General features: G+C 47.2%; 1 protein-coding gene across 1 annotated transcript in view; it reads right to left on the reverse strand.

Annotated features, from left to right (window-relative positions):
• Window positions 1-441: 441 nt before the first annotated feature.
• MARCHF4 (membrane associated ring-CH-type finger 4) overlaps window positions 442-18,441 on the reverse strand; it is a 114,880-nt gene continuing 96,880 nt past the window's right edge. Inside the window, exon 4 of the mRNA XM_023217290.3 lies at window positions 442-2,246. Coding sequence (XP_023073058.1) covers window positions 1,879-2,246 — 368 coding nt within the window. The 3' untranslated portion in view covers window positions 442-1,878. The remainder of the gene's footprint in view (window positions 2,247-18,441) is intronic.

An 18,441-nucleotide genomic window follows, 5' to 3' on the forward strand; every position in this document is an offset into this window, starting at 1 on the left:
GAGGCCTTAACATGGGTGCTGTCCTCTGATAGTCGAAGGACACTGTCAGGGCAATGAGGTCCTAACAACCCTCTCCCAACCTCTGTGAAATGACCCGATGGAGTGGAGCTCTCCAAACTTCCTCCAGCACCCATGGTCTCTGCTTCTAGGATTCCTAGGCAGAATCCTGGGAGAGCCTGGGGCCTGAAGGACTCTGGCTGCTAGCATGCCAAGAAGAGGCCAGGAGTTCACTGCAGATCCACACAGAGGCACACAGAAGGGAACATCCCTGTCCGCCCTGCCCCATCCATGCCCTCAAAGGAGAAATGAAAATGTGCTTGATTTCTTGTGATAAGAGAGAATCTAGGGGTGGGGCAGACACAGGGAGAAAGAAGGCTGTTTACACAACAGAGGGAGGATAGGGAAGGGGAAGAAAAACTCGCATATGGAAAGGGACACTAATGGTAGGGAAAGAAGTTTTATTTTCAAGCTTTTAAGAGAATATTACAAACAACAGAGAGTTTTAAAAAACCCTAAAAACTAGTTTAAAAAAGTACTTGACAGTGTCCTTTTAATACCCATGGATGACGCGGCCATTGTGCAGTGACAACCAGAAACTCTGCAGGTGACCACCCAGTGGCCTTCCCTGGCAGGGTCCCCAGAGCGAGCAGGGGGGTCCAGGGGTAGTGCTCCTTGCCAGGCACACCTGGGCCCACCTGGCTGCATGGGAAGGACCAGGGAGCATGAAGCACTGAGCGTCAGCCTGACTGCCTCTTTGGGGAGGGTTCCAAGCAGCAAGGAACGCTTAGATTGGGCTCTACTCCACTCCTTGGGGCACACTGGCCAAGCTCCTCCCAACCACTGCAGCTGCTCTCTTGGAAGTCCCCAGGTCGGGGGTGCCCTACCGTGAGGGGACTGGGTATGTGCATGTGCCAAGACAAGAAAGGACTGGTATTGCCCATGTCCTGGCCATGGTAGGATTGGGTAGTTGGGAAAGTTGCTCCAGGACTGACAGCTTCCAAAGCTGAAGCCACAGCAGCAGAACTGTGCTTCAAATACCCATTGGAAATCTGTACTTTTCTCTAGGAGTGTGTGTGTGTGTGTGTGTGTGTGTGTGTGTGTGTGTGTGTCCTGTAAACATCTTTGAACCAAATCACTATAAAATAAATTAACAAGGGCACAGAAAGACACCCTTTTCCAAACCTAAGCCCTCTTTGAGCCCACCTGAAATCGGGAGTTCCATTTGGAGGTTCCTTCAGGAAGGAGACACACCTCTCCCTCTGGCTGCTCACACCAGCATCTCCCTCCCTGCGCATCCCTCCCTGACCATCCACCCCACCATCCCCACAGCCATTTGTCAGCGAATCTTGCCCATCCAAATGAGCCCAGGAGCCCCAAAGGCAGTGTGTCCCTGCCAGCTCACACACGTGCCTCCCGCTTTCCTGGCTGCCTGCAGAACACAGCCCCAGGAGAAACAAAACCAAACAGGGTGAGAGCAGAGCAGACCACAGACGCTTTTCCTCTTGGCCCTCTTGGCCTCCGGCACTGCCACCAGTCACACAGGCTTTGCCTGCCCTCCGCCTCTGCTTCTTCAGGTACCTTGCCTGCGGGCGCATTGGGGCAGGTTTTTTCTGTTGGGCCAGGTTCAGCCTGTATTGCACTTTGTTGTTGAGTTGGTGTTGGTTTTCACTGCTGTTGTGGAGAGTGGCATTGACTGATTGGAAATAGCAGAACTGCTCCTGCACCAGCCTCACTCCCACTCTGACCCTGCCCCAGGGCTCCTGCCAGGCCCCCCACCCTCTGCCTGCTCCCTTTGCTGGCTCTGGGGGTGCCACTGCACCTCCCCACCCTGCTCCGGGCCCTCAGTGGTGGTCATGGCCTTCCTCTGGGCCTCTGCTCTCACACTGTCGTGACTCTCATGACCAGCTCTCGGCTGCTGCCTGGGGGACTCCGCTGTTCATGAGGTCTCAAGTGACTCAGGATGTGCAGGATGGTATAAGCACAGTGGTGATGGGACAGAGGGCCTGAGGGGTGGCCGGCAGCCTGGGCAGGGCCCTGCTCAGGGGCAGGGGTGCCTGCGCCCTCCTCTTCCGAGGAGGGGATATTGGCCTGGGTGGATGAGGAGGTCCGGGGGTTGGTCCTGCCTCCTGCCTTTTGATCCTCCAGGTCTTTTGTCTTGTCATAGTTCAGCACTTTCCACTGCTGGTTGACGGCCTGCCACCGTTTAAAGATGCGATACACCGAGGGTCCCTCATGGATGATGAGACCTGTGGCAGCAGGGAGAGGAGAAACAGAGGCCAAATGAGAGGAAGTGGGTCACTGCCAGGAGACCACAGTCTCTCTGAATCTGTGCAAGGTATGGGCGTTGGCTCCAGTGCTAAGCCACAGGCAGACCATCCCTAGATTCCCAGGCTCAGCGAGTTTCAGTAGGCAGAAGGTGGAGGGGCCACCAGGCCGAGTCCATGAAATAGTTGAGCACCTTCAGGCAGTGCCTTCGCCCACTTCTATTCCACCCCACCCCCTTCCTGCCTTGACAAAATCCAAATTCATCCGCTAAGGCATAATATAAATATCTTTTCCTCCCTCTATTATGTATCCATGGCACCCAGTCCTTAGCAGATGTTGAATGAATTGTGTGCTTTTAAAGTACCACAAAAGAAACCCCATGGTCGGTCGCTCCACACCTGCTAAAGGTTGCTGGAAATCCCACTGGTTAACTCTTTGCACAGATACCCCAGTACTACTGAGATACAAACAGCCCTGGGAGAGATAACTTGATGCAGTTATATCTGCCAGAGGCAGTGATAGAGTTGGAAACAAGCTACACCAGGCAGCAAGGCAAATAAATAATCATTGTGTGCCTACTATGTGCCAAGCACTGAGGATACTGCAGCCAGCAGGACACCCTCTGAGAGCTTACATCTTCACAGAGACACACAATAGATGTGTAAACAAACCAATGCGACAATTTCAGGAGCTGACAAATGCCTTAAGGAAGATAACTGGGGTTAAATAGCCACTGGCTGCAGGCACTGAGATCCTGTTTTAGCAAGGGCGGTGGGAAAGGCCTTTTGGAGGAGATCATATCTGAGTTGAGACTTAAGTGATGAACAGGAGAGATCCATGCAAAGGTCTGGAGAGAGAGCACTTCGGTGGTAGGAACTCCAAGTGCCAAAGCCAGGAGGTGGGAATGGAATGAACAAGGTCAGAGAGAAGGTCAGTGTGATCAATACAGTGCAGCAGTGAGGAAGTGGTGCGAGGTAAGGCGAGCAGAGGCCAATGAATGGTAGGGCCTTATAGGCCATGGCAAGGGATTTGCACTCTATCCTGAGTGTAATGGGAAGACATTGATGGTTTCAGTAGGGGGAATGCTGTGATCTGATTCAGCCTTCATAAAGCCACCGGTGGTGCATGTGAAGAGGGCCAAGAGAAGGAGTGGAAAGCCAAGCAGGAAGGAGTGGCGTCATGCAAGTTGGGAATGGTGATAGCATTGACTAGGGTCGTGGCAGTGGAGCAGTGAGAAACTGCTGGAGTCAGGCCGTGTGCTGGATGTAGAGCTAAGACTTGCTGACTGGCAAGGTGGGAGTGAAGAGAAAGATCTGGACAACTCCGAAGCTCTTGGTCTCAGCAGCTGCATAAATGGGGAGCCATTTCCTGAGAAGTGGAGGGCATCAGGGGTAGGCTATAGATTTGTGTGCTAGCTGTGGTGACTGGATTCGTTTCCTATTGCTGCTGTGACAAAGTACCACACATCTGGTAGCTTAAAATGGGACGCATGTTTCTCTTACAGTTCTGAAGATCAGAAGTCTAAAATCAGTCCCACTGGGCTGACGTGAAAGTGTCAGCAGGGCACCTTCTGGTTCTTTCTGGAGGCTTTGAGGGGGAAGAATCTGTCTCCTTGCCTTTTTCAGTTTCTAGAAATTGCAATTTCTGCCTCTTTCTTGCATCGTTTCAGCCTCTTTCTTCTGTTCTCACCTCTCCTACTACTCTTCTGTCATTAAATCTCCCTCTCCTTGTAAGAACACTTGTGGCTACATTTAGGGCCCACCTGAATAATCCAGGATACTGTCCCCATTTCAAGATCCTTAAATTAATCACACTGGCAAAGTCCTTTTCCATATAAGGTAACATTGGCAGGTTCAGGGATTAGGACCTGCATGTCTTTGGGGCCCATGATTCAAGTCTATCAGAGTGATTACTAGCTACATTTTAGTCATGGTTAGTTTAAGGTGTCTGATAGAAAGCTAACTAGAAGGATCAGACGGGCAACTGGACATATGAGTCCGAAGCTTAGGGAGAGGTCTGGCCTGGAGATAGAAGCCATCATTGTAGAGGTAGAACTTGAAGACTTGGAAATGGCTGAGACCTCTTAGGCAAGAGAAGAAGGCCAAAGACAGAGCCCTGGGCTTCAGGTGTTTAGAGGCTTGATGGAGGCTTTGGTGGAGATAGGGCCAAGGAATGAGGCTCAAAAGAAGCAACCAATGGGGTAGAAGCAAGACCAGCAAGTGTGGAAACCCAAAAGCCTAGGGAAGGATTCAGAAAGAGTGCAGTGACTCTACAATGTTATCAAGAGGTCAACTTGAGTAAAATGGGAAATGACCACTGGTTCCATGGGCACAGATGGTGGGAGAATGATAGAAATGACAGCGGGAAAATCAGGTAGTTGTCATCCAAGCACACATACATATTTTTTTCCCCATGAAGTCATCAGCTAAGAAAGAAGAGATAAGAGAGGAAGTGTTAAAGATTTGTGAAGAGAGGAGAAGGTGGGAAATAATTATCTCGGAAAGTAGGAGTGTGAATTTACAAGGGAGATGCGGTAGAATTAGCTCACTGTGTTAAGTGTCATTTGAGATTTGTGGCCATAAATCTGAAGTGACTCTAGTCACTGGTTGTATGATTTTTCTCCACGCCGTCAAACTGCTTGCTCAGGTGCACATGTGGAAGAAGAAGAAATCTGGGTTTAACCAAGGTAAACTGTTTCCCTGGGCAAGCAGACATGAGAATTATATGTACTTGCAAGAGAGTGGTTATCCTGCTGGACCATGGAGCCCAGGCTGGGGATGGGGGAGAATAGAAAAGGTATAAGGAACAATGAAAAGTGGAAAGTGAGAGAGTCAAGGCCAAGTCTTTATGCGGTTGGAGGATTATTGGAGTCAGTGAATATGGAGTGATGGTCAGAGAGTACGATGTTTAAATCCAGATTTTGGAAGTGGTGTGGTTACTGGCGATTATGAATCCAGGATGTGGCTATTTGATTGGGGCTGGTGTGTGTTGGAGGAAAAGATCTTTGGAGCAATAGCAAAGCCAGGGAATTGGAAAGACTATCTGCCTCAGCCATCCTCAATGCTATCACACCAAACATCCCCTTTATATAACAAATTTATTTTAACATCACCATTCCTATCCTGAAATGAAATTCATAAGCGACTGTAAACTACTATGTCTTTTAAATTAATATAATGCCCTAATAGATAATGTAAAATAAAAATAATAAAGGGAAATCTTTTATAACAAAACAATATACATTTCAGTGAAAACGCTGCAGCACAACTACATTAGAAAATAGACAAACACATGAACAAACCCCAGACATTTCCAAAATGCCTCTGGGGGACATGCCCATCTCTGCCAAGCCCTGATCTATGTAGCTGCTGAGGACAGGAGTTGGGGGAGTGGATGAGCAGGTGTGTGAGGGTATCTGAGGACTGAGTAGGTGGCCAGCAGCCAACAGCATCCAGAAGTGAAAGTGGGTGATAAAGAAAGATGCACTTCGGCCGGGCATGGTGGCTCATGCCTGTAATCCCAGCACTTTGGGAGGCCGAGGCAGGTGGATCACTTGAGGTCAGGAGTTCAAGATCAGCCAGGTCAACACGGTGAAACTCTGTCTCTATTAAAAATACAAAAATTAGCCAAGTATGATGACATGCACCTGTAATCCCAACTATTCAGGAGGCTGAGAGAGGAAAATTGCTTGAACCCAGGAAGTAGAGGTTGCAGTGAGCTGAGATCACGCCACTGCAGTCCAGTCTGGGTGACAAGAGCAAGACTCTGTCTGAAAGAGAAAGAGAGAGAGAGAGAGAAAGAAAGAGAGAGAGAGGAAGAGAGAGAGAGAGAGAGACAAAGCAAGAAAGAGAGAGAAAGCAAGAAAGCAAGGAAGGTAGGAAGGAGGGAGGGAGGGAGGGAAGGAAGGAAGGAAAGAGGGAGGGAGGGAAGGAAGGAGGGAGGGAAGGAAGAAAGGAAGGAAGGAAGGAAGGAAGGAAAGAAAGAAAGGGAAAGAAAGAAAGAAAAAAGAAGGAAGGAAGGAAGGAAAGAAAGAAAGAAAGAAAGAAAGAAAGAAAGAAAGAAAGAAAGAAAGAAAGAAAGAAAGAAAGAAAGAAAGAAAGAAAGAAAGAAAGAAAGAAAGAGGAAGGAAGACTTTGAAGGGGCTGGGGCTTCTGAAGGATAAAGGAAGAGAAGTAGTTGCGAGTGGTGATGGAAATCAAGAAGGACATGGACGCCCCCTCCAGACCCCACAGGACACAGTAGATGGGAGAAAGAACAGCCGCCACCAGCGTGAGGGAAACAGTGTTCTCAGGACACAGCCATGCTTCAGGTAGGAAAGATGAAGGGAATGCGCAGAGAGAAGGTTGCTAATGCGGGACCATGAGGTGCAGTGGGGCACAGTGAAGGGCTGGGAAGACGGGCTCAGATGTAGGGATGAGCTGAGCAGGAAAGGGATGCTGGTGCAGAGAGTGAGGCTGCCAGGGGCTGGGCCCTGTGATGGTGGGTGAGATGATTGCATGGCGGGCTTCATCCCACAGCCACTGAGGATCCAGGGGAGGAGCCGGCTTGGAGCAAACAGCACTGAGCGAACCCGGCCTCCTGATGCAAAACCTCAGAGCCTCTTCAGTCTCCAACAGGCTGCAATTCTCAGAGACCAGAGCCACCCACAAGGTCACTTTCTCCTGCAGTGTTCCAACTGTGTCTGAAATCATGCCTCACTCAACAAGTCTTCAAGATTCATCGAGAAAGAGGTAGTCTCGGGGGTTTCTAGCCCTTTGTTTGGATCACACCCCTTTGAGGATCTAATGAAGGGAAGGACCATCTCCCTGGAGGGGAAAACAACCAGACACTCAAATTATCTTGTACTAAATCTCCTGAAGATCACTGGTGGACCCTCTGCTCTGGCCTGACAGATGCTGAACAAAGAGACTTCCTTTCTGTCCCACTCTCTCACCCTCTCCCAGTTGTACCAACTCCCATCATCTCTGCCAACCTTTTGAATGTGTACCTATGCACCCTTGGCCCTGAAGCCATTCATCTGTCCATTTATCCCACAAACCTTGTTTGAACATTGCTATACTCTTCTCTCCAGACTGTAAGCCCCTCGAGGACAGAGCCAGGTCTGGTTAATCTCCAGCAGCTAACACAGCACCAGGAGTGTGGAGTGTAATGGTACAGTGGAAGAGATGGGGTCTGGAGAGAGAGAAGCAGGATCTTCTGAAGCCCCAAATTTACTCTTTCCAGTAAGGGCCATTACACTTGATTCTCAATTAGCTTCTTGATCAGACAAGTTTGTCCTGATTAAAGAATGTGACTTACATTTCTGGTGTGAATGCTGCTTTCCAATTATTTAACCATCTAGTGTTCAGGAAGTAGTTAAAGCATTTTAATGGATAGTTGGCTGAAGGCAAGGAAGGTGGACCTGTTTTTCTAGATAATGCTTGTTTGGCAAAAGAGGGAAAAGCACAAACTACCTCATTCAAAGCCACTCTTCTCAGCCCCTCCTCTGCTCCTTGCTCTACAAATTTCTTGTTGATTCCTTGGGTGGCAGCATACTGAAAAAACAGGGGAGGATGACTGGGGCTCATCTGATACGAGCAGGTGACGTGGCCAAGGTTGAAGAGGTGGGAAAAAGGGAAGGGGGATGGAGAATGTCAGTGGATAGAGAAATAAACTGGATTCGACTAGGAAAAAAGGCTGCTGGTGAACAGAGACAGAAAAGTCATAGGAGGAGATAATGGAAAGTAAGGGGGCATAGTAACATCAGAAATCCAACAAGTTTTGATTAAGTCCTTTCTGGCTTGTTAAAACTTAATATAATGGTTTTTTAGTGATCACTTACAATGTACCCAACCCTGGGCTGTATTTGTGGGAAATCCAGTTCTAGAAGAATTGTCTCCTTCATCTTTCCAATGTCTCTCCACCTTCCGGGGCTCCTCTTCCTCATAAAGCTGCAAGCTCCATGGGTCATCAGAATCCCACCCCCACTCCATGTCCTGCTAGTGGCTTGGGTTAAGTGACATAAAAGTTGCTGACAACTCTAGACCAGTGCTTTTCACACTTTTTTTTTTTTTTTTTTTTTTTTTGACAGGGTCTCTGTCTGTTGCCCAGGCTGGAGTGCAGTGGTGCAATCAGGGCTCACTGCAGCCTTGATCCAGGTTCAAGCGATTCACCTGCCTCAGCCTCCCAAATAGCTGGGACTTCAGGCGCACACCACCATGCCTAGCTAATTTCTGTATTTTTTTGCAGCGACAGGGTTTTGCCATGTTGCGGTCTGGTCTCAACTCCTGAACTCAAGTGATCTTCTTGCCTCAGCCTCCCAAAGTGCTGGGATTACAGGCATGAGTCACCACACCCAGCTGCCTTTCACACTCTATTGTGCATCAGAATCACCCAAAGAGCTTGTTAAGACAGATTCCCAGGCTGCAAACCTGGAGGACTACTAGCTCAGTAGCTCTGGGCTGAGGCCTGAGAATATGCATTCCTAAGAAACCTCAGGTGAGACTGATGCTGCCTGTGTGTGGACTGCTAGGCTAGGGCATGTTTTTTATCCCTCACAGAAAGCTCTAAATTTTGATCACGAAAACTGTTGTAAGTAACTTTAAAAAGTAATCTACTTCCAGATGCCATAGACATGAACATGGGAAGAAATGGAAGAAATAAGTACTTCCTCTCCTAGATCCAAAGACCTTTGAGCCCCACAACTGAGAGTTAACTTACCAGTGAGTATGTATTCATATTAAGCTTTCAGAGTGTTTGCCACTTACTCACTTTGAGTCTTTAGATAAGGGACTTCCTCTCTCTCTCTGAGACTCAGTTTTCTCATCGTAAATCCTTCCTCATAGGGTTGTTATGAGATTAAATAAAGTAATGAGTCCTGCATGCCAATACCTGGTACTGTGCCTGGGACACATGTAACTCTCAATGCCACATCATACTGATTATTGTGGGGGAGATTACAGGACACAAGAAAAGCCCACTCATCTCTCTTCTTCCTTCTTCATTGGCAACCTCGTCCCCAATAAAAGTACCTGCTCTTTCATCTCCTGACTGCTCTCCTCCCCAGCCCTCAGTCAAGTCATTTTCTATAGATGAATGACATGCCAGAGCTAAAAAGCACTCTAGAGACCAACTGATTCTCATACTGGTGCCTCTCTCCAACCGCAGAGAGACACTCTCCCTCCCCGCAGAATTCCCCACTGTCAGACAGCTATGGGGTGAGGCTTAGCAGTGTCTCACTCTGAAGCTCTAGCATTGCCAACCACCCATTTTCCAGATTCCACTCCTCCAGTGCCCACCCCTGTTAAGAACCTGGACCAAAGCACATATCAGGCAAGGGTTGAAAGAAATGAATATAACCAGCTATTTTGGGTGGGTTCAGGGGGTGCTGCTGGAAGAGGCCAGATTGACAACATCACCACCTGCCCAGTATTCTCCAGGGTGCAGCTTTATACTGGACACAGGTATGGCCAGGCTGCATATCACATGAGCTATTATAAAATTACAAAGCTTATTATAAAGTTACCATAAAGTTACAAAAGTAGTTTATTTAGGTAAACATGCTAACACCTTTCTATCTTGAGGCAGAGTTTTGTCTTTTAAAATCCCAAGGATTGCCCTTTGGAAATAGGGTATTTATTCCTGTTGGGTTATCCCAGTTCAGAACATTTCTGGAAATTGCTCAATGCGGTTGGCCTTCTGTGACAGAGATGGCTAACTGTCCACCAAAATCCACGCTCCCTTTCCTTGGTATAAAGTTGCCACTGAGAAGAAATTACATTTTCTAGCTTTCTGCACCAAGGTGAGACCAGGTGACTAGTACTGAATGTGACCACAAGCCAGGCCAGCATTTAAGAAATGGGTCTAGGGAGCACTCATTTCATTTGATTTTATAGAATGAGGTTTGCCCAATACAAATAAAAAATAAAAACAAAGAAAAAAGAAATGGATATTGAGAGAAAATGTGTGCAGGGCTGGGGCAGAAGATGACTTATTCATGTTTTCTTTAATTTTCTATTAGCTGGGGGCAAAAGACTCAGCAGCCCAAGGGGCCTGTAGAGCCCAGAGATGGAATGAGCTTGTGACTCCAAATTGCTGTGTGGAAAAGAATCTCCTACTGCTCAGGAACTTCTATTGGGTTAAACCACGGACACATAGGGGCTTATTTTTTTTTATATCTGCTGAATATACCCTAACTAACATACCTATAGCTCTAGGTTAGGGGCCACATGAGAAAAGAAGTTTGTAGCTTGATGGCCTGAGCATCCACCTTATGTATCAAATTGGGGCTATTTCTAGTCACAAACCCACTGCCAACAGGCCCTTCCTGAATCTATTCTGTGCCAAAGGCAGTTCCCAAGAGATATTCCTAAAATATGTTGAGCTTTGTCAGCACAACTGGGATAAATGAAGTGCCTCTCGAGGGGTCTCCTTGGAAGGGGACAGTGCTGATTTGGCACATCTGCTTCTAAATCAGTCATCTTCATCTCTAAGCATCCAGTCACTTGGATGTGGAGATAGGTGGCTGTCACAGGAGGCTCCAGTGGGTGGGAAGGAGTTAACACGGAATCCAGAAAACCAGACAAGCCACGTGCAAGTAACAGAACGTGGATGGGCATCATCTCACCAGTTTCTGCAGCTGCTGCTTCTCATGTCAGTTTTGTGGCCCAGCCCAACATTGCTGGGGATGGCCCATGGCCACAAGTGTCAGCCTCTGCAAGCCCTGGCATCTCAGTGTGGAGGTGACATCAAAATCCTGGGATGTCAGGCCTGAAAGAAACCTGGAGGTTGTTGGGTTCACCCCTCTCATTTTATAGATGAGGAACTAGTTGGAGAGAGAGGGAGTAACTTGTCCAATGCCATAGAGGTGATTAGTGGCTGATAAGGTTTGGCTCTGTGTCCCCACCAAGTCTCATCTTGAATTGTAATCCTCATGTGTCAAGAGAGGAACCTGTAATCCCCAAGTGTCAAGGGAGGAAGGTGATTGGATCATGGAGGCAGTTTCCCCCATGCTGTTCTTGTGATAGTGAGTGAATTCTCACAAGATCTGTAAGTGGCTGGAAATTCCTCCTTCATTCTTCTCTCTGCTGCTGCTTTGTGAAGAAGGTGCCTCCTTCCACTTCTGCCATGATCATAAGTTTCCTGAGGCCTCCCAAGCCATGTGGAACTGAGCCAATTAAATTTCTTTCCTTTATAAATTACCTTGTATCAGGGAAGTTCTTTATAGCAGTGTGAAAATGGACTAATACAGTGGCTATTCTGGTCTTCAGACCTAGATCTGCTTTCTAGTTTCTTATACTGCTAGGCTGCTTCCAACAAATGTTCCAAGTTTCCTAATCAGGAGATTAAAAGGTTTTACATGTAGAGTCATTTATAGCTAGGAGGAGAGGAAGGAATTTTTGTAGCATATATATGTTTTTGTAGTTAATGTGGATTAAAATTAGGTTTGAAAGAAAAATGTTTGTACAATCCTGCTGCCCCCACCCTCTGCCTATTTGCTATAAAATGAGATTTAAATTCCTTCATCTCAGAGGACAGGGGCCAGGCATCTTTAAATCACTGAAAAGAACCTCAGGGGACCACGCACGGAGCAAGCTTAAAAAAAAACACACACAAAACTTTCTATAATTTTGCTGATTACCATATTCTACTGTTTTAAAGCTTTGAAAATAATCTCAGGAACATTCCTTTCCTTCCTTCCCTTGACCCCATTTCTTTTTTTTTTTTTGAGATGGAGTCTCGCTCTGTCGCCCGGGCTGGAGTGCAGTGGCCAGTTCTCAGCTCACTGCAAGCTCCGCCTCCCGGGTTTATGCCATTCTCCTGCCTCAGCCTCCGGAGTAGCTGGGACTACAGGTGCCCGCCACCTCGCCCAGCTAGTTTTTTGTATTTTTTAGTAGAGACGGGGTTTCACCGTGTTAGCCAGGATGGTCTCGAACTCCTGACCTCGTGATCCGCCCATCTCGGCCTCCCAAAGTGCTGGGATTACAGGCTTGAGCCACCGCGCCCGGCCGACCCCATTTCAATCACAAGTTAAAAACAAACATGATGAAGAAGAGAGCCTCATTTTTGCAGAGTTGACTATTTGATGTCCAATCTCTTACTTCCGTGGAGTTAAAAAAAAAATGTTTTTTTGGTGCCAAAGCCCTTAATTAATTTGCTCTTGTTAAATCCTAATAACTTGACCCACTGGAGCAGAGAATGCCCCATTTGTTTGCTGGGAGGCTCTGTCAGCTTCTCTGCAGCAGAGGACAGCGTCATTAGAGATGGCAGAAGAGGAGGCAGGTGGAACGAGGACATTAGATGTAATCAGATCTTCTCATTGAGGGGACATGGGTGAGGGAACCAAGAACCTTCAAGAAAAAGCTCTGCTCCAAATAAGAGCAGACTTTTATTTACGTGAGGACACAGGTTCAGGCGATCTCTGTATCTAGGCTGTGGCTGCATTCTGATTATAACAGTTTTGGCAAACATTTCTTGAGTGTTCCCTCTGAGGGGAATCCACTGTGATCAAGCACTTCCTACCTGGTCCCTGATAATTACAAGGGCACACTCCTTTACATTTGTCACAGTGTTAAACCTCTGAACTGCCCTCTGATGATGGTGTTATTATCCTATTTCATAGACAAGGAAAGGGAAGCAGAGAGAAGTGCCAGTTCCTCAAGGTCACAAGGTTAGTAAGAAGCGGAGCCCTGGGCCATTCTGTAGTATGGCCGCCACTTGGGAAACCCACCACTCTGGTCTTTGTGACTCAGTCCTTCCTATTGTTTTCTCATTCTCTATCTTCACCCACCCCTTACTTGGTTAGTGTCCCCTAGTCCTCTGTCCTCAGTCACCTACTCTCTGAGCACTGCAGTATCTCATCAAAACCCACAGCTTCAAACACGTTTTATTGTTCACTTCCAAATCTGTCTTCAAGCCTCATTATCCAACTGCCTACAGAAATCTAGGCAACCACCAGAAATTTTTTTTTTTTTATTTGAGACAAGTTTCACTTTGTCACCCAGGCTGGAGTACAGTAGCATAATCAACTCACTATAACCTCAAACTCCTGGGCTCAAGTGATCCTCTTGTCTCAGCCTCTTGAGTAACTGGAACTGCATGTGTGCACCACCATGCAGGGCTAATTTTTAAAATTTTTGTAGAGATGAGGACTCACTCTGTTGCCCAGGCTGGTCTTGAACTCTTTATTTCAAGTGATCCTCCTGCCTTAGCCTCCCAAAATGCTGGGATTACAGGCGTTAGCCACCATGTCTGGCCTACCAGAGATTTTTAACCCTCTTTTACCACCAGCCCCAACCCCATCAGTCACCAACTCTTGTCAGAACAGGACCAGTGCCCTCAATATCTTCCTCTCTGTCACAAGAGGGGACCACCTGTGTGCTATAAAAGGCCTCTCCCTCTTTCTATCCTGACAAAGAGACCTCTTCTTGGTACTGCCTTCTCCTCCTTGTATTCCATAATGTACTCCATGTGTCTTGTTTCTCTCCTACTACAAACTCTTGGCTTAGAGAGGCTCTTGCCTCTCTACCTGGATTTTAGACTTAAGATAGTCCTTTTGTTTTGGTGCCTTTGCTAAGGACATACCCTTTGGTTGTCCTTTGTTCTATCCATTGCCCATCCCGTTCTCAGGCTCTACTACGGTGCCCATTCCCCACTCAAGCCACACCATGGGACTCTCACTCTCCTGAGAGGGACCCAAACAACCCTATCAAATCTACATTCTAAGTACCTCTCAAGGTCTTCCCTACACTTCTTCCCCACTGCCACTGTGTTGCATCTCTTCATTTCTTGCTTAGCCTATTACAAGCATTTTCCAACAAAGTCCTTCCCTTCCCTATTCTGTCCACCTCTGACCCATTCTCTCCATAGTTGCTAGAGTTCAATTTAAAATGCACATCTGATCATATTTCCCCATTTGAAATTTTATCAATGCCTCCCTACCACCAGTGGGGTCAAATCTGAGTGCCTTAGCACATGACCCATGACTCTGTGGGATTTGGCCTGGCCAACTTCTCCAAGCCCCTTGCCCATCACCCACCTCCCAGCCAAAATATTTGCATTGAGCCATAAAGACTCCCCAATATTTCCTGAGCATACCTGGCTCATGCATGTCTCTGCACCTCCATACAATGCTAGTTCCTTTGCCCGAAATGCTCTTTCCCCCAGTTCTGGATGAACTTTGATTTGTCTTTGGAAACGAGTTTAAAGATAGCATTCCTTCCTTCAAGAAGCATTCCTGGACTCCCCCAAGAGAGTCAATTGCTCTCTACTCTGCTCTACCTTCCTCTGTACTGTGTACAGCCCATCCTGAATTGTGATTTATTTGTAGACTATGAGCTCCTTGAGGGCAAGGAACTGTGTCCTATTCATCTTTTTGTGAATGTTCTCTAGTTTTGGGAACAAAACGAGGCAGCCAACAAAAGCTACTGGAGGAATGGATATGACCCGCTCTGACTCAAGTTCCTCTTTCCTGGGTTCACGCTCATTCTTATGTTCAGACCTCAGTCCCAGCTCTTATTATATGGGATTCAGTGATTACCTTGTCTGCATCCCGAAAAGAAGAAAGATTCTTGAAAGCAGGTGACTCTCTCATTTGAATGTACATACCCAGGTTCCTCTGAATAATATCTTTTCTTTTCTGAGACATGGTCTTGCTGTGTCACCCAGATTGGAGTACAGTGGCACCGTCATAACTCACTGCAGCCTTGACTTCCTGGGCTCAAGTGATCCTCCTATCTAAGCCTCCCAAGTCTCTGGGACTACAGGCACACACCACCACACCTGGCTCTTTTTTTTTTTTTTTTTAAGAGATGTCCCTCAGCACACCGCTCCAAAAGGAAAGGTAAATACATTGTTTGGCCTCCCAAAGTGCTGAGATTACAGGCGTGAGCCACTGTGTCTGGCCTGAAGAAATATTTTTTAATGAATCAATGAATGGGTTCCCCAAGTTCATGGTAACTAGATTTAGCTTCTCCCACCTGAAGAACCTTTCACCAGACTGTCTTATAGGGAGATAAACCATCAAATTTCATCTCAATTTTTCAGGCCTCTCTCTCAATTGATGTCAAAATAGCACAATCAAAAAGGAGGTGCAACAATGGCTAACCTCCCAAACCCTGAATATAAGACAGGAGCAGCTGGGACTCACTTAATTTCTGATTGTTACCAGCAGTTATCGTGAGGGTCAAAATATTACTGGACTAATTCCCCCCCCAACCTGCCTCCCCAACCAAGCTCTGCATTTGCAGTTTTAAAGAGCAATCAGAGAAGAAACAGATAGTAGAAAAAGCCTTGGAATTAGAGCCAGAGGTTCTTGGCCCAATCCTCTGCTCCACCATTTTCTTAGCTGTGTGACTTGGAGCACAGGTGCTTAAGCCTTTCCTCACCTGTTAAATATGCATCCTAATACTTATCTTGCTTATCTTTTGGGGTTAATTGGTTTCTCTGTTCTTGCAGGGATGTCACAGTTTGTTCCATTCAAAGCAACTTATGTTTGGCTTTCACAGTGGCGTGCATTAGTCTAGAAAGTTAGGACCCTAAGCTAAGAGATGCTTTGTCTGTTGAGGCAGCTTATATCAGTAATTGTACAACCCTCTGGTATAAGGAAGTCTAAAGACATCATCCTCAACTCTGGAGCTGTGCTGCATCAAATAGGGAGCTCAGACTTTCCTGGCAATCATTTCAGGCAAAATCCTTTGGTAAGCACTGAGCCATTCGCCGAGAGTCACTGCTCTGGAGTCTTCTTATTGATCTCTAAGAGCCAGTCAGATGGATACAGCTGTGAATGGGGTTGAAGCGGCTCCAGGAGCAGCAAGCAGGCAGTGTCCCACACCGCATCCTCCTGGCTTCCTGGCAGGGCATATCTGCAGAGCTGCTGTTGGCTTTCCGTGAAGGTTCTCCTTGGAGTCCCTCCCACTCTCATGAGCTGTCCCTCAGCACACCGCTCCAAAAGGAAAGGTAAATACATTGTTAACGATTTGTTAAAACCATCCATTTCATGTTTACTCATATTCTTTACTATCTGTGGCCATTTAACAGTCTTAGGGAATAAACAAATTGTCCTTGGTATCTGAAATATAAAGAAAGTCTAGAGACTCATCGTAGCAGATGGTTTTGTTCCTCTTCTCTTACTTAGCCTTTTGAGCCAACACAGGGCCAGACTCATTTTCTTTTCTCCTGATGATAACATTTTTATCCCAGGTGCTGAATTGCTCCACCCATCCAAGGAGCTTGGGCCTATGGATAGTGATGCTTTTTGTCAACGTTTTCCTCAGCTAGCATTTCTTGAGAAGATGCCCCTCTGCTGAAATCCCTTCCACCCACTCTCTGCCAGGGAGCCTCTTCTTCCTCTTCCCACTCACATTATCTTCTTCCACTCTCTTAGGACTTCTGGAAGGGAAGCTTCCCCCTTTTTCATGGAAGCAAACTAACTTATCAGGTTTTGAAACTGTTAAATGCCTCAAATGTAAGACAGATGCCTCCCGTGGCTCTTGCCTTTGTTTCTGCCTTTGTGCAGCAAGAAGACCACGCTGTGCCTCCTTCTGGCAGTCCTGGCCAGGTCTCTGTTCCCTCTTCTAGCTTCTCTGTCTCTCATTGGTTCAGTAAATCTGGTTTGGGTGGCCAGAGGTCAAGGTTCATAGGTGGAGGCAGGAGGCGGTGGGAGAGGGGTGATGGGGACATTTTCTCCTTCTCTCAAAGCAAACTGCACCCTGGGTTGGCATTCTGGAAATTTGATGAAGGTGGAGTGTTGGCTGTGTTACAGCATCACTTGAGTTGGGGGCAACCCCTGGTTGATGGGTGCTTTGCTGGGAATGCCTGCTGGGAGCCTGTGGCTTTGGGCTTCCCCGAGCACAGTGATCTGAACTGAGTATGACTTCTGCAAGAACCCTGGAAATGATGCCCAGGTGGACCCTATACCCATGGTTGTGGGTTTCATCTTCTTGCTCCTGAGTTACTGTTTGGGAGCCAAGAGAAGAGCCGGGGACTAGGAGGTGGAGTGCGGTGAGGACTCCCTGCAGAGGTAAGCCCGACTTGCCATCCTGGAGGCTGTAGTTCCTGTCCTACATTGCCCTGAGTGAATCTAATGCCAAGTGTGCTCTCTGGAAGTCCCCATGAGTCAGAATGTGTAGTTGAGCCTACAAATAAAGATATCCCTGGCAGGAATTGCAGGCTTTACCCGATTCTCCCTCCAGAGAGCCCCCCAAAAGCGGATATTTTTGCACACAATTGTGTAGTGTGATGCATTTTCCCTCTACTGGACAGAATACTGCACAGAAGGAGAAGCTGAATTTCACCCTCAAACCACCATCATCACTACTGGTTATCATCATTTCGCCATCATCAAAATCCCCATCATCATAACCCCAAGAACCTGTTTGTGGATTCTCACCACTGCCTGGCACGTCCCACTCTCTTGCAAGATCACATATTACTCCTTTTTATTTCCTCTCCCAGCATTTTCCCCTGCGGACAGCCTCTCCTAGGAAAACACTGAACTGAGCGTCCTACTCCGCTGTGGGAGTCAGCCTAAGACAAATGCTTCTGTTTCAGAATTTCACAATCTGAAAAATGGGAAGACGAATGCTTGCCCCCACAGTCATGCTCTGAAATGGTCTAGGTTCTTATAATAATCAATACAATGACAGAGCTGTCTGAACTCCTTAAAGGTGAGATGGTCTAAATGTCAATAGATCTCACCACTTTGGATGACACTGAAAGCCATTAGGGTCCCTCTGCATTCCCTCTCCCATCCCATAGCTGTCTCCAAGCAGTCACTGGCTTGTCAGCACAGAACGGATAAATTGTGGTGTGTTTTTGTATTTTGGGTTATTATGTTTTCCGAAGAAAGGAAAGCAATGAAAACTCTCAATATTCAGTCCACTCTGCTTCTCCCAATAAACTGAAGGACTGAGTGCCACATGTGTATAAGAAAAAGAATTAGAGAGATAGAAGTGGGCCAGGGAAAAGGCAGGCAGCTAGAAAAAAGCCAAGAAACAGGAGGAGGAGGAGAGATGGCACAGAGCCCTACTCAGAGAGAAACACCATGAGAAGGAGAGACCAGAGCACCAGGCCAGCCTGAGCAGGAGCACTGGGAGGCTCAGAGCCACAGGAAACAGACCTATGCCTGAGAGCCCCCTTGCGAGTGGGCCCAGGTGTACTCAAAGTCACAGGTGGCACCTGTAGGTTTCCCATAGGTCA

Source organism: Piliocolobus tephrosceles, chromosome 11 (genome assembly GCF_002776525.5).
Source record: "Piliocolobus tephrosceles isolate RC106 chromosome 11, ASM277652v3, whole genome shotgun sequence".
NCBI classification, from domain to species: Eukaryota; Metazoa; Chordata; class Mammalia; order Primates; family Cercopithecidae; genus Piliocolobus; species Piliocolobus tephrosceles.